The sequence below is a fragment of the Nanorana parkeri genome, unplaced genomic scaffold (assembly GCF_000935625.1).
Source record: "Nanorana parkeri isolate BGI_ZX_2015 unplaced genomic scaffold, ASM93562v1 scaffold525, whole genome shotgun sequence".
Lineage (NCBI taxonomy): Eukaryota > Metazoa > Chordata > Amphibia > Anura > Dicroglossidae > Nanorana > Nanorana parkeri.
In genome coordinates this window covers 532,463-548,143 of record NW_017306793.1, presented here as the reverse complement: position 1 = coordinate 548,143, position 15,681 = coordinate 532,463, and the positions used below count along the sequence as shown (strand labels likewise).

General features: G+C 40.8%; 1 protein-coding gene across 1 annotated transcript in view; it reads left to right on the top strand.

The window, feature by feature from the left end:
- RASL10B (RAS like family 10 member B) overlaps positions 1-11,485 on the top strand; it is a 20,449-nt gene extending 8,964 nt beyond the window's left edge. Inside the window, exons 3-4 of the mRNA XM_018561460.1 lie at positions 5,661-5,785; positions 10,584-11,485. Coding sequence (XP_018416962.1) covers positions 5,661-5,785; positions 10,584-10,854 — 396 coding nt within the window. The 3' untranslated portion in view covers positions 10,855-11,485. The remainder of the gene's footprint in view (positions 1-5,660; positions 5,786-10,583) is intronic.
- The last annotated feature ends 4,196 nt before the right edge of the window (positions 11,486-15,681 follow it).

Below are 15,681 nucleotides of genomic sequence, written 5' to 3'. Positions count from 1 at the left end.
GTATTCTGCATTGCGCTGTAAAATGTACTACTGCAGGGTTTTGTAGTCCGCTATAGGTAGTTGTATTCGGCATTGCACCACTGTATAATGTACTATTGCTGGGATTTGTTGTACTCCTCTATAGCTGGTGGTATTCCGCATTGCGCTGTATAATGTATTATTGCTGGGATTTGTAGTCCTCTATACAGCGCAATGCAGAATACCACCAGCTATAGAGGGATACAACAAATCTCAGCAATAGTACATTATACATACAGTGTATAATGTACTAATGCTGGGATGTGTAGTCCTCTTCATAATATATAGCACAATGTACCATCAGCTATAGAGGAATACAAATACCAGCAATACATTATAGAGCACCATGTGGGGGGGAGTGCAGGCTTACCTGAGCACAGTCTTCCAGCAACTGGCTTCTGAGATAGGGCCTGTCTATCGGTGATTGTCATCCCCCCACACCTGCTCCTCCTTACGTCTTCACTTCTCCCCGTGGGGAGGAGGTGCGGCGTGTGGAGCATTGGTGCGGGCAGGTCTGGCAGCGGCGAGCGTGAAGAGGTGCGGCGCGCAGCGTGTGTGGAGCCGTGAACAGGGCCAACTAACCAGAAGCCGATTAATCGATCATTGAAAAAGTTGACAACTTTTTCAATCATTGATTATGTCGATTAGTTGTTGCAGCCCTAGTGTCCATGCTGCCTCTGCTGACACAGGCATGGAGAACAGCGGGGATTGAAGAGGACACAGACCGCTGCCGCCAGCACGGGCGGGGAGGAGAGCTGAGGAGCAGAGCGGTGGCTGCGACTTATCGAAAAGCAACTAATCGATGATGAGAATCTTTGCCAACGATTCTCATCATCGATTTATAATCGATTTAATCGATTAGTTGTTGCAGCTTTACTTCCCAGGCACCAGGCCTGGGAGACCAAGGTTGGACTCTTCACACACACACATCCTCTACATGCAAAACCTGGGAGGAAAGAACCCTTCTAGAAGGTTGTATATTTATTACCTTCCTCAGCCTTCATCGCTGCCATAAACTTCTGTGATTGGTCATGCCTGTTGCACAGCGGCCAACACTCATGCCCCTAACACTCATATTCAGATATCTTGCCTTTTGAATAAGTAAGGGAAGAGATACTTCATTCAACATGATGTCATCTACCAAAAAAACTGAAGCAGCAGTATCAAATAATATAGTATGATCCTTTGTGTAGTTGCTACAGCAGTGGCTATGTTTGATAACTTAGATATTTCAATAGTCGTGCCTGTAATCAAACTATTCTGACAGTAGGCCTCCGAAGTGTGCAGCATAGTGCTGAACCACATGTTGCAGGGAATCCTACTTTAGCTACATGCATAAAACACACTAAATAATATTACTAATAGCATCATAAAATATATACCGAGTATGTCATACATTTACTGTCTTGCATTTCATACAGGCTGCTGAAATTATCATGTGTAAAAAAAATAGAGAATAGGTTCATTGTAAATATAAAATTATACATTTTATACCCCTGATATTTTATTTCCAGCTATCAATGTTAGTGTAGTTTAGTCTCTGGAGTATAGTAAGGTGATTGCATCTAAACAGTCCCTGTTTTTGCCATAAAACAAATTCGTATCATTTCCTAGCAAGAAAGACTTATTCATTTCTAATATATTTTCTAGCTGGCTGGATCTGTCATCTCTTTTACTATATACAATTACTAATTCCAGCTTCTATGTCATTTGCCAAACCGCCTGTTTCATCAATGGTGTGATTACCCCTTCCTTTGTACATTTACTCAGACAGCATTCTAGTACTTCCAGGCTTCATATTCAATCTTTCTCATACATATTAATGAAGATATCCTGGGGAAAACATTGCATATGTGTAAACCTTCCAAAATACTCTTGTTTAAGGACATTTGTTGAAGTTGTGTGTGAGCTGAAGAAAATTCACGTAAGTGAAGAAAAACCAGTGAATTTTGTGTGAACCAGTGTGAGCTTAAAAACCAGTGAATTTTCTTACAGTCCTTACATTAACATAGGAAGTGTGTACAGGAAAGCTTTGAATTTCTAGGATGATCAATGGATATTTTTTTTTTTGCACTTATCAAATAGAGCCTCGCCTTTTTTTATTGATACACCTACACTGGTCCGTCAACACAATGGGACTGTGTATTAGCATGCCAATACTGACAATTGTCTGGAAGGGCAATATATAGGCTTTAGAACCATATTCAGACAACGCCTTCTAAAAAACATACTCCTGCCATGGCATGATATTACGCAGAAGTCCTTTCTGTATCTCCTATGGCATTTCACTTGCTGGTTAGAATAACACGCTTTCTACACCCATTAGGCCAAAACAGTGTTCAGGTTCATTGGCTGTATCTTTGCTTTTAAGATGCAGTTTGTAAGGAATTCACTTAAATGTATTTTATGTGAAATAAAGCATTACCCATTAGCCCTTTTTCCATTTGTAGAGGGTTATTTGCACGTTTCCTGGGGAGAGTAGCCTCAAAATCTTCCTGTTGGTACTGGGTACTCTAGTGAAATCATTGACCCATGGGAAGATCTTTCTTCATTTCATAAATTCAGTCAGCTTGTGGGACCTGAGACCTTTTGAAAGTTCTTTGATAAACTATACACGCTCAAGTCAAAAACCTATAACGCATGTGGTGTCTGCGATAATGATTGTTATTTCCAGCCATGTGTCTCTTATTTACAGTACTCACTGGTGTAAATAAGGGTCATTCTGCCAGATTATGATCATTTATAGCTTAGGGAATTGAGCCTCCATTGTGATTCTCCCACTTATGGACCTAAATTTCAAACTGTTGCATATAAAACATTTCGTAGTATGAGAATCAGGTTTTGGACGAACACATAGCTACGATTCCCCTTCTTGCTTGGATACAGATCAGTCTTCAAGTTATAATAAGAATTCTCTGTGCTGTGTCTCCCTTCTACAATATATTCTCTTGTCTGCCACCCACTGCAATGTTTCCTTCATCTGGCTTGTCTGTGATCTAACTGGTTACATAACGTTTGCAAATTCAGTCATGGGGAATCCTACCACAGGCATGTCGCTTCACACTCTTTGAAGTTACCTCCCTCGTTCTCTCTATCCCTCAGCAACTTCCCACGCTGAGAAGTGTATGCTACAAACCCCCAGGCACGAGGGATGACCCTTTCCCACCTCGGCAGCACAGTTAAGGAGGTATGCGTAGGTTATAGTGACAGGAGGAGTGAGTGAAGAAAAGAATGAAGCAGAAACAGTTTCTCTTATTCCTACAGCAGCTTAAAATGGAGAAAATCATTATTCCACAAGAGAGCTGACACAGTCATTGCCGTTGCTGTGCTGGCAGTTTCAAGTCGTTCAAGTGAGAAGCCACCAGACTGTGCTGATCTTTACATCTACCAGGGTAAAAAGTACATCTACCACTGCAACTGGACAGTGATAAATACCAAGTGCAATTGTTCTGCAGGCTTCTCTGTAGGTCTTGTTAGACTCAATTATACCATCTGATGTTTTTACAGTGTAATACACCACTAACCTCTGTGACAAGTGCATTTATCATGAAGCATTTTGCCATGGCTACTACAGAGAATGGCTGCGAGTATGGACAGGCTGCAGCAGTTATCACTGGGAACACTTGTTTCTATAGCAGCAGTTATTATTTTTGCTATTACTGATGCTAGTAATGCTAACTATCTATTATCCTTGTGGATGTACTTCCTTAAAGAGATTCACCATCAATGTTTTACTCTCAACTATTGTCTGGTGCGCACAATCCTTTAGAGTCCGCAACTGCCAGTGGTATCTTTAGATAGTTGCCACCAGTTACCTTGATCAGGAAAATAAGCAGCAAGGTGTTACTTATACATAACGGAAATACAGTATGTTTCAAGGCTTGGTAAAAAGTATATTCAGGATTAGTTAAACATTAAAAAAAATTGTTTCTTTTTATTGAGGGCCTCACTCTCAACCCCTGAAAAGGTGTCCTGTACTGAAAGAAATATATGTCTCTGGATTTAGCACTTCGCAAGTCACTGGCTAGGATCAATCATACAGATTTCCAGGATCAATCATGCATGTTTTCTGACCGTAACCGAAAGTAAAACAGTTGTCTGGTCGAAACCCCGAAAATCATTTTTTTCTAGAGATAGTATTCATAACCTGTGGAGATAGTATGTTTACTATGTCCACAATCATGAATGAACAGGAAGTGATGTAGAGCACTTCCTGTTCATTTATAATTGGGGACATAGTAAACATACTATTTCCTCAATTATTAACAAACACTCAGCGATCACTGACTCTTTCAGCTGCCACAGGAGCTTGAGCTGGTGGTGCAGGGAGGCAGGCCGACAGCTGACTCCTTCCCTGCACTGCTGGCTCGGCCTCCTGTCACAGCTGCCTCCTCCCCCACACCGCTCTCCATCCTGATCTGTCACTGAGGGCTGAGTGGGGCAGTGTGGGAGGAGAGCTCGTCCTCTGGTGACACGCTCACAGTGCTCACCTCCCCGCTCCTCTCGGCCTCCTGAATGTTTCTCTCCTCCCCGCTGGACGCTGCTCTGTGTCAGAGGGGACACAGAGCAGCGCCCAGCAGGGAGGAGAGAAACCAGGGATACATCGCAATTTCAGCTGAAAAAGTATACTTTCTGCATTTTGCCCAAAGTGCCATTTTCGTCCTATATGTTTCGGTGGCCGAAATTTCAGTGCATCCCTAGTATTTTCCATAAGGCACTGGTGAGCCCATGCCCACTCATCAGAGTTAGAGGGGACAGCACCAAGACTCAACATTTTCAGACTGTGATAACCATGTTCTTATTTTATTGTGCCTCCTCTGACTACTTAGACCAGTTTGCTAGTAAATTAAGGCAAGATGAAGAAGATAGTGCAGGGGAGGTTGAATGAAGTCAGAATGCCCTAGTTCATGAAACCATCTCTCCTTTCTCTTTGGTGGTCTGCGTGCCTCAAAGGTAGTTCTGCTTATAAAGCAGACAACTTGCTTTCTCCAATAGCACATTCCAGCATACGTTTTTACTAAAATAATGACATAGCATACTAGATGAAGCTTGCACAAAAGGGCATCACCGTTCCGGTATACCTAACTACTGCACTGGCTATACTCTCATTATATCTTGTTACAGACAGCTGTAATCCATGTAACCTAATTTTTCTGCTTCTTTCTGAACATGTTTCATCAGTTTTTTTATAGCTTATCTTAGCTGGCTACATTGTTGAATTAAATCTTAATAAAAGACGGTATATCTCATTACAGTTTGCTTATACTTTTCTCATTTCCACAGAGTAAGACTCCTCAATGCTCAGTGTCAGCGCACAGCCGGGAGAAGAGAAATAGAGATGCACCGCAATTTCAGCCGAAAGATGGTACGTTTGGTATTTTGCCCAAAGTACCATTTTTGGCTAATGTTTTTTGAAATTTCGGTGCAAACCTAATATGCAGTATATATATTTTACTATTGGTATCTCCGCAGTTTAGATTTCCCTTTAAAGTCAGTCGAGGTAAACACCTATTTCTGAATAGTTAGTCAGCAGAAATAAAAAGTTAGATTGCTGGAGGAAGTACACGTTCAGAGATAGATTTTAACAGTGGGCTGTTAAGGTTAAGGCACAGTACAATGTGTTCATATGTTGTATTTTGCAGGAGTGGGCAGATTCATGCTGTCGGGGGCTCAGAAGTGCACATGCTTATATCCTCGTCTATGACATCTGCTGCTTTGATAGCTTTGAATACATCAAGACCCTGAGGCAACAAATACTGGAAACAAGGTGAGAAAAATGAAATTAAATCTTTCACACCAAATGCATGTATGGGATCATTATATTTCTATACCTCTTTAGTGTTGCAGTATAACATCATTTTTTTTTTTAAATTCAGATTAGATCCTTAATTTTTTAACTGACTTAGACCAACATAAGTGTGTGCTATATCTTGAACCTGATCTGTAAGAAGAAAATCAATCATTCTACCTAAATATAGGACACTTGGGAGGTTTCCCCTACTCCCCCAGACATCCTATATGTTTTCAGTATTCATACACTCATTTTGCCTGTTGCAAGACATTCACTGTAAAGCTGTAGAGAAATAAAGAGCAACTCCATCTAAAATGTCTCTTGCGCTGGTGGAGTGTGATGGGGTTTGGTTTCCTGCTGGTCCTTTATTTATGACTGGGACCCTGGCAGGTACAGACCCTCCTGTTTGTGGCATGGCATTGGCTTAGCTCAAAATTGATATACTTGAATAACCCCTACTGTGACTGTTGCGGAGTACTGCCATATTGTATGTGATGTCATAAGCCCCAACAGATTCTGAGCTTTCACTCAAGTTTATTATAGTACTATAGTATTCTCTTTCATTCCTTCATTTCTTTCATTTGGAAGCTACATAGAGGTTACGTAGAGAGGTGAGGGGAGGGGCTGAGATGCTGGACCTGTACATAGAGTAATTAGGGATTCCAAGAAAAGGAGAGAAATATGACATTAAGGCCTGGTTCACACCTGGGCGTTTTACAGCGCGTTCCTACGCGCTATAAAATGCTCAACATGTGAAAACCAATGATTGCCTATGGGCATGGTTCCCACCTGGGCGTTTTACAGCGCGTAGGAACGCGCTGCAAAACGCCCTACGCCCAAAGAAGTGCAGGAGCTTCTTTGGGGCGTATTTGCAGAGCGTATCCATTAGGAAAACAAGCCCTCGGAAACACGTGAATCGCGGTCGAAACGCGTGTCAAACGTGCATATTTGGTACGCCTTGGTGTGAACCCAGCCTTAAGGAGGGAAGGGGCTTGCTAGAGAATTGTTAGTCATATCTTCTAGCAAGTTAAAGGCACATTGAAAGTGAATAGCAAATAATTTGTGGAAAAGAAAAACACTGCACATAAGCATTGAAAACACAATTTTTATAATTAATGTAAAACCCCAGGGAAAGTGTGCATGGTTTAGTTGTGCAATTTATAAAATGTGTTCTGGGGTAGGGATAATGGAGAGAAGGATGGGCCATTATCCCATCAGCTAAGTAAGCTTTTTGAAAAGTCAAGTGGACTGTCCGGTGCTGTATTTGCCCTAGAAGACCACGGTTACGAACGGTTCCTGTTACCCCTTTTAAACAAATTTTTCTGCGTTTTTACCTCTATTGTTTGGGTTTCGTTAAATACAGCTGCTATTTAAAGCCAAACTCTTGCCTGAATCTTTTTAACAGGGTACAGAAGGTTTTACATCACTGGTGGGTTACTATGACAGGAAGTAAACAGAAATATATCCAATAGTGAAAGAAATGGCAAGAAAAACATTATTGTGTTACAACAATATTTGTATTTAAAATTTGACAAGATGTCACTGAGATAGTTCAGGACACAGAAAGCAATAACATTTACTCAAGTTCTAACCGTTGCCCAATCTGTTCAATAGTAAAAGCAGTTCTTGTTGGGCATTAATTCTATGCTAACCAACTTTTGCAAACCAGAGATACTATTTCCTTGTTTTGATGGGAACATATTTGAGTTTAGCTATATGCAAAAGTAGATTAAACTATCCAAAGCTTATCCAAAGAAGTTAAACACACTGAGTTATCTACAAAGGTTCTTTTCAAAGAGTTTGGGTTTGTGGATATTTGGAGTTTTTTTTAAGCTTTGTTCCCTAAACTATAAAGCCATTTTGCAATTGTTTTTCCACAGTGTGAAACTGGGATGAACATGGCTTATTTTACATTAAGCAGCATGAAATTGTACCTAACCCTGTTGTTACATTTGCCAAATACTGTAGCTTAGCAACAAGATACAAGCTAAATATTTGACCGTATAGGAATAATCTGTAAAATGATTAATGTCTTGAACATAATCTATGATCTAAACAAGTGTGTCTAGTTTTGTAGCTTCACCTCCAACAGCATAAATATGAAAAGCATTTTACAACAGCAATGAATGTACTCACAGTGGTATTAGAATTAAGGCCTCGTAATGCAGGAAGTTAAAATATAGCTATGACGTTCAAAAGAGTAGATTATGCAGATTTAGTTTAAGCCTCCCAACATTCATGCTGATGAATATTAAAATACACAAAAGTAAAAATAAAAATGCATTTACTTACCGCACACAACAGAATATTGCATACAGAAGTAGCTGTGTTAGCACCAGTCCAGTCCACTCATCTTGCTTGTGACGCACCAAAGGCAGGTCGCACACTAAAGGTGCTAAGATCAATGGACATTGGCATCTTCTATGGATCCAGCTATGAGCCTTCTCAGAACAGTTATGGCTTCTTTATTATAGTGTTTAAGCTACAGAGTCAACGGTGCCTGACCAGACTGTTCTACTACCAAATTTGGAATCACTTCAAAAGTTACATTACACTGTTGATGACTGTGGTGGAAACATACTTGTGCCCAGTGTAGCAGGTCATCGTGTAGACAGCCAGGAGAGGTCCTGTCTGGGGTTTATGTGTCGCCCAGATTCCTCTCTTACACCTTCTGGAACCTCTAGTATGCCCCAGGTTTTACACCTTGCCTCAATGGCAATTTAGCAATTTTTTTGCATTGTAGACTTCACTTGAGCACTGTACAGCACTGTGTATAACCTGTGTAAATGCACCAATAAACACCACTGTTTGAAGAAAGGTCACTGGACTGGTCTCTAATCCTCTCAAGATTGCTCACTCCAGGGAGCAATTGCACCCGCTACCTAGGCCCCAGCTCACACCAGCTAAGGCATCAGTTGACTGCAAAACAGTTGTTCTATGAATACCCTTTCTCAAGTATTATTAGTACAAACATATAACCTTCAGATTTCACTGTACAAACACTGGCAGCCTCTGTATATATTCGCCTGTTGTGTAGGGATGTTAGGAGACTTTTGTGTAGTCATACTAGAGTAGATACATCTGTTTATAAGTATGTGGAACTTTCAAGCCCTTCTGCAGTGCAGCTAACAGAAGTAGCAGCTCCCCTTCATCGCTGAGGCCATTATCTTATCTGAAGCTGCCTATGTTTTTGAACTTTAGTTTTGAAAGTTTGTTAATGTCATGGGAAAGCCAAGTGTATAGCTTTATTGTTATTTGGTAAACTAATGTCACTTTCTGCTTTCCTGCAAAAGATGATTGTTGCCGTATTGGTGCATTGAGTACTGTCCATGATAACTTTTTTTTTCCACTAACAGTTACATTTTCAGGATAAACTTGGGCCTTAGAAGAAGGGGGTAAGCAAAGAAAATGCAAAGTATTACAATTAAGAGGGAATATTAAAAGAAACTCTTAAAGGAGAACTATGGGGTTAAGGCTTTTCCCCATAGTTCTCCTTAGGGTAACGGGAGGACACAAACTAGCGTCCTCCCGTCACCCTAGGCTCAGTATACCGCAAGCTGCTGCGCCGCAGCTGAAGGGGATCCCGACAATTGTGCCAGGATCAGCCCAGCTGTGTGACTGACAGCTGGCTCTGCCTATCTAGAGGCAGAGCCAGCTGTACCCAACCCCTCCCCCGTCCGTTCCGCCAGTCAACACTGGCGGGGAGGGGGGAATCGAGAGGTGAGCGAACGCCGGTATGTGTTCGCTCACCTCCCGATCTACTGAGCCGACCTGTGACAGTCTCATTGTCACAGGTCGGCTAGAACTATGAGGTGAGTGAAAAGCACTCACCTCATAGTTCTCCTTTAAGCATGACAACCCTGGGGACATTGAGAACACTGTGTGCGAACCAATTTTACTTACTACAGCATTGGAACCAATCTTATGACTACAGCAGGCAGACCCTTAACTTAGCAACCTCAGAAAGAAAATTATTGGAATCCCTTTGTCAGTTCCAGCAGATACAGTCTCATTGTCACAGCTCGGCTAGAACTATGAGGTGAGTGAAAAGCACTCACCTCATAGTTCTCCTTTAACAAAAAAGTTTCTGGAGTGGCCATCACAGTCTCCTGACCTTGATATCATCAAGCCACTCTGGGGAGATTTCAAACCTGTCATTGATGCTAAAGGGAGCAATACACAGTATTAAGAACTAAGGGTATGCAGACTTTTGAACAGGGGTCATGTCATTTTTTTTTATTTGTTGCCATGTTTTGTTTATGATTGTGCTCTTCTGTTATGACCTACAGTTGATTATGAATTCCATAAGAAATAAAATAAATGTGTTTTGCCTGCTCACTCATGTTTTCTTTAAAAATGGTACATATATTACCAAGGGTATGCAAACTTTTGAGCACAACTGTAGTTCAGGAAACATGAAACCATCTCTCCTTTCTTATTGGTGGTCTGTGTGCCTCAAAGGTAGTTCTGCTTATAAAGCAGACAACTTGCTTTCTCCAATAGCACATTCCAAGTGTAAGTTTTTACTAAAGTAATGACATAGCATATTAGATGAAGCTTGCACAAAAGGGCATCGCCATTCAGGTATACCTAACTGTAACCCTCATTATATCTTTTTGCAGTCAGCTGTAATCCTTCTAACCTAATTTTTCTGCTTCTTAACATGTTTCATCAGTTTTTTTTATAGCCTCTCTCAGCTGGCTACATTGTTGAATTACATCGTAATAAAAGTCGGTATATGTCATTACAGTTTACTGTTTTCTCCTTTCCACAGAGTAATTGGCACATCTGAGACTCCTATAATCATAGTTGGCAACAAACGTGACCTGCAGCGAGGCCGTGTTATCCCACGATGGAACGTGTCGCATTTGGTAAAGAAGACTTGGAAATGTGGCTACATTGAATGCTCTGCCAAGTATAACTGGCACATATTACTACTTTTCAGTGAACTACTTAAAAGTGTAGGCTGTGCTAGATGCAAGCATGTACATGCTGCAATACGATTCCAAGGAGCACTACGCCGAAACCGCTGTTCAGTCATGTGACATGACAGCATATATATATATTGGAGTATGAAGGGTTTTTAGTTTCAGTGGCACAGGGTACTTGGACTTCTCTTGAACAATGGCACAGCAAGCGTATCTACACAAGACTTTAGTTTCACCAATGGCGATTTACAGCTTTCCAAAATGTTCTTTGTGATATCATAGCATAGCATTTCCATGCTTCTCTTCAAGGGGGTATATCAATTATCTGATGATATGAATATCTTTTTTTAAACCCCTTTAAATCTGAGAATTGTGTCTGTAATGGCATAATAATCCCTTACGTTAACTTTAGATGACATGATGTGTGCTTGAAATCCTTTATTGTGCTGTTGTTATTTTAAATATGAAGAATCCATTCTTGTTTGGCATGGATGATGTTAGTTACTGTGAACATTCTAAGCTGAAATTATGAGTGATGAAGCCACATGTAGCTACAGTAAATATTAAACCTCAGGCCAGCAGACCCTCCTTTAAAGGGTCATTGTTATGTTTCTGGATTTTTGTGCTGTTCATTTAATCTTCCATTTATTTTTACAGGCTATACTGCATATATTTCAAGTGGTACATGAGATAGTAAACTGTTCCTTTAAAAAAAAATAAAACTTGAACTCCAGGCAAACAGCTAAATACATACTGTTGAAACATATATTTTACCAAGCCAATTATATATCTTTTATGCAGCTAGTCCTGAGATTTTCACAGACCTTTCAGATAGCACATTTAAGTTATGGACCTGATTCTTTTCTCTGCTGCAGTCAGAGCAATACAGCTAGGTCACTTCATTGCCCACAGCCTGTGATAGGCCACTGAAGGAGCTCATCATCCTGTTTTTTTCTATCTGTATATTCCTCGTCAGCACATGTGCACACAGCACACCTGATTGGTCCATATTAATACCCCATCCTCTGACAGTCTGAGCTTTGCTCTACAGTGGATCTCAAGAGGCTAATACCAAGTCTAAATCAGGTACTTACAATTGTATTAAAATAATAATTATTATGTTTTCATGAATACAAAACTGCATTAATTTGTGTTATTTTATATGTGACCAGAGTTATAACGAAAAAATGTTCATCAAACATATAATTTTAGGTTTAAAGAAGTATTTCAAGCAAAATACATATATAACATATATATATGCAAAATGAATTGCCAGTTACCTGTGTCTATTCATGTTTTGGTTGCATTTTTTTGTAGAAAATTAACTCTTTCGCTACCAAGGCCTTTTTTAAGTTATAATCCACATTTTGAGCCTAAAAATTACTTCAAACCCCAGAACATTATATATTTTCTGAAAGCCCAGACCGTTTAGAATAAAATGGTAGCAGTTGGAAATTGGTATATTGCACGATATTAGCACAGTTTGGTCCTCCACTAAGGTGTGCGCTTGCCTTTTATTCCTATATCGAGTATCACACTTCCTTAATTATAGCATAATACCACACAAAACCTCTTTTCTTTAGTTTTGGGAGAAGTGGTGAAATGTGAGAGCACCGATCAGTTCATCTCTCAGAAAAATAGAAGCTAGTATTTCTATACTATAAGTGCAGAGGAGTATCTTTCCATGGTCGTCTTCATGAAGATAAAACCTTGCTTCACTCCACCTACAATGAAAACGTCTCCTGCACCATCTTCTCTGTTGTTAATCACTAACTGATAATCCTTTTATTGCTTGGGAAAAAAATGCTTCTTAAAATTAACCTACACACTACAGTTAAGTGGAAAATATAAGGGACCTTTGACACACTGCAGCATGTTGGCATACTTGTAAACGCTAGGTGATCACTTATGGCAATACTGATTTGCTCCTCGGAAAAATATGGAATGAAAAGATGCTGCTCATGAAGGGTTCCCATCATTGCCACACTCAACTGTCCTACTTTTGAAAGTCTTCTGCCTTGGATTCAGTTTGGCTGGTCCCAAGAAAACACAGGTCAGCTTGTTGAGAGCTTTTAGCATTAGAGTGTGGAAGAAAGGTTACTATGATGGATTTTCCAAATTGTATCAAATTCACGTTCTCTTCATTTTAATGTTTTGTATATTCCCAACATAGCCACTCTTTAACTAATGTTCTCTTTGACATGAACTAGGAATTCAAGGCTATCCATTTGAAATACCTAGGATCAAAGGATATACCACGATTTAAAAGTGGGATTTTATGTTCCCCGTATGACACAAAAAGCTGCTTCTGTGCGGGGCTTTGATATAAGCCTTTTACAAAAATTAGTTAGCATGTGAAAAAGGAACTCCTTCTCTGAACACCACATGTTAAAATATTTCCACCCATGTTATACATATCCATGGATACAGACAGCTAAAATGATGTGCAAATCATGACGATAACTATACATGATATGATAACTATAAAATTGGTCTAGTTCCAGTTCCTCTTGCCTCCCAGTTGGTCAAATAGGCCACACATGACATTAAAGAACTAACATGGAGGTTCAGGAAGCAGGAGAACAGGGCAAAGCACTACTTTAGCAAGAAACATTAACATTTGCATATATATTCTCAGCAGCCGTATATATATATAGAAATGTGTTTTTTCAATAGATTCTAATAGGGATGTCCCGATACCCGGCATTTTCACGGCATTGTACTCGTGAAAATGCCCCGATTTTTAAGGCCGATACCGGCCCTTTAAATTTTTAAACAGCAACGGCTGTCTGAGTTCCCGCGCTTGCGGGGACCTCGGCAACCTGCTGGGGACCTTCAAGTAGCTGCCCATGGCCGTGCCTGTCCGCTTCTATAGCTCCTTCTTCCCGGCTCAGGCACAGCCTTGGACAGCCCCACACTGCACAGCAGGGGTTCCCAACCACCACCATTCACCAACTGGTCCACAGTCTCCTGGGCAGTCCAGCTGCCAATCCAGGGCCGGAGAGGAGAACGAGCGGGGCGGCGTGGTCATGCCAGTGCATGAAAAAAAACCTCAAGAATTGCTTCCTTGTAAAGCTGGCCATACACAGATTGAATTTCAATCGAGCAGAGTAAACCTGTCCGAGGGAAAGTGTTTCTCTCCTGGGCGGCCGGGAGCCGTATTAGACTCCCAGAGCATCCAAGAAAGTAATGACAGATGGCGTCCCTGGTTACCAGGTAACCAGGGACACTATCTGTCATTATACACTGAACCCGGAGAGGCCGCTGTGATATCATAGCGTCCCGGCCGGGTTCTCAGTGTAATGACAGCGTCCCTGGTTACCCGGTAACCAGGGACGCTGATCTCTCTGAAAGTGGCCGGAGCCAGCCGAGCTTCGGCTTTCAACGAGGCTAAGTTGAGCCAAGGCATATGCCTTTGACTCGACTGAGCCACTCGGCCAACTTCGGGACCTGTACGGGCTATAGTGAATAGCCCGTTCAGCAGCCCTTCGCTTCTACTGAACCGAAGGGGTCCTGGGGCTGAAGGATCAGCCGAAGCTATGGCTAGATCCTTCGGCAGCTTAGTGAATAGACCCCTATAAGTGGAAAGATCGGTCTCTATATGCAAGTGCTGATGACGGATCTTGATTAAGATAAGGTCCATGTAAAAAGGTGAGCTATAGTCACTAAAAGGTGGATCACAGAGCATGGAGATACACGAGGCAAAATTGGAGCCTTTGTTGGGAAGCGTGGAAGATAGTTGCAGCTGTCTTTGGGATCGTTTTTGTTTGAGCACTTTTCTACGTTTATTTAATAGAAAAAAATTGCTAGACGTGTGCGATTCATTTTAATTCGAAATGAAATTCGGACAAAGTTCGGCATATAAAAGAAATAACGAATCCGTATGTATCTATATTTTTGATAACAAAAATTTCGGATGCATCCGAATGTCATTCAGAATACATTTATGTTAAACGTTAAAATAACAAAAAAAAAACAATTCATACCAGACCCTTTAGGTGGGATTGCAACGCCAAAAAAACCCGAAAAAAGTGTGTGCGTCCAGCGATGTAGATCCTTGTTGACGGCCGCCATGGCCGCGATCCATGGCTATGGTTGACGGCCGCCGACTTGCGAAAGAAAAAATTCCCAACGTCCGCCGATACGACTGATCCTGACAAACACCAGAAGAAAAATTACAGCTCTGCTCCCGAATGTCAACAAAGGGGCGGAGCGAGTCATGATGTCATGGGACTTGCTCCGTCCCCTTGTGTACATTCAGTCACAGCTCACTGTCCTCAAATGGAATGTAATCAAAGGGGCAGAGCAAGTCCCTTGACGTCATGACTCGCTCTGCCGCTTTGTTGCCTTGCTTTGGAACACAATTGTCATTTTGCGGTGTTTTGCGGGAATCGGACGTGTCGGCAGGCGTCAGGAATTTTTTTTTCTGTGATTCGGCGTCCATCATGATTGATGTGGATCTACATTGCTGAACAACGTGATCGACCTTTTGTATTTCTATGGAACTTTCTTTTTCTTAATGTAAGACTTGTCAAAAACCTGTGTTTTTTTTTTTTCAAAATAAAGTTTTTTTTTTATATTGTTGTTCTCCCTTCCTCATGCTCTGCCAGGCTGCTGCTCAGATCAAGAGTCTGGTAAGAGATTTTTTTTTGGGGGGGGGGAACCCCAACACTTTTTATTATTGTTTCTGTGGACTGTTTAAGGTTAAAAAAAAAGTAACGAACGTCACTATATTTGGTCATTACATAAAATAGATTTTTTTTTAGATTTTCAAGTAAGCTTTGATTGCATTATCAAAAACAAAAAGTATGTATTTCTAGAGGTGCCCCAAAATAGAAATGTCAAAAACGAAACCGAAATAAAAACAATTGTTAGGCCAAAACCAAACATGTTTTTTATTTACATTTTTTCACATTTTAAAAATATTTTATTGTTATTAATTTT